Source organism: Penaeus monodon, chromosome 23, assembly GCF_015228065.2.
Source record: "Penaeus monodon isolate SGIC_2016 chromosome 23, NSTDA_Pmon_1, whole genome shotgun sequence".
Taxonomy (NCBI): domain Eukaryota; kingdom Metazoa; phylum Arthropoda; class Malacostraca; order Decapoda; family Penaeidae; genus Penaeus; species Penaeus monodon.
The window spans coordinates 8,234,585-8,234,895 of record NC_051408.1 but is presented as its reverse complement, the minus strand read 5'-3'; the positions used below and the strand labels follow the sequence as shown (position 1 = coordinate 8,234,895).

The 311-nt window shown below is 36.3% G+C and overlaps 1 protein-coding gene across 3 annotated transcripts in view; it reads left to right on the top strand.

Moving 5' to 3' along the window:
* LOC119587779 (probable malonyl-CoA-acyl carrier protein transacylase, mitochondrial) overlaps positions 1 to 311 on the top strand; it is a 9,964-nt gene that overhangs the window by 9,149 nt on the left and 504 nt on the right. For all 3 annotated transcript variants that reach the window (XM_037936471.1, XM_037936472.1, XM_037936470.1), the window contains exon 8: positions 94 to 213. In XM_037936471.1, the coding sequence (XP_037792399.1) occupies positions 94 to 213 (120 nt within the window). The remainder of the gene's footprint in view (positions 1 to 93; positions 214 to 311) is intronic.

Sequence of the window (311 nt, the reverse complement as noted above, 5' to 3'; positions counted from 1 at the left end):
ATTTGAAAATGGAGTTTGCAGGTTTTCAATATCAGAAAGGTAATTGTGATATATAAGTTGATTTTTTCTATCTTTTTTTTGCCTCGTTTCCAGGCTCTGTCTTTCATTGAGGAGAATAAAGCTGACTTCCGTCTGAAACGTCTGAAGCGATTGCCGGTTTCAGGGGCCTTCCACACAGATCTCATGTTGCCTGCCGTCGAAGCTCTCAAAAAGGTGAAGAAAATGGCTTTTTATATAAGCTGATTATATTGGCTTCTACTAATGATATTACAAAAGGGAAAGATATTTAATATCCCAACTTTGAACTATTA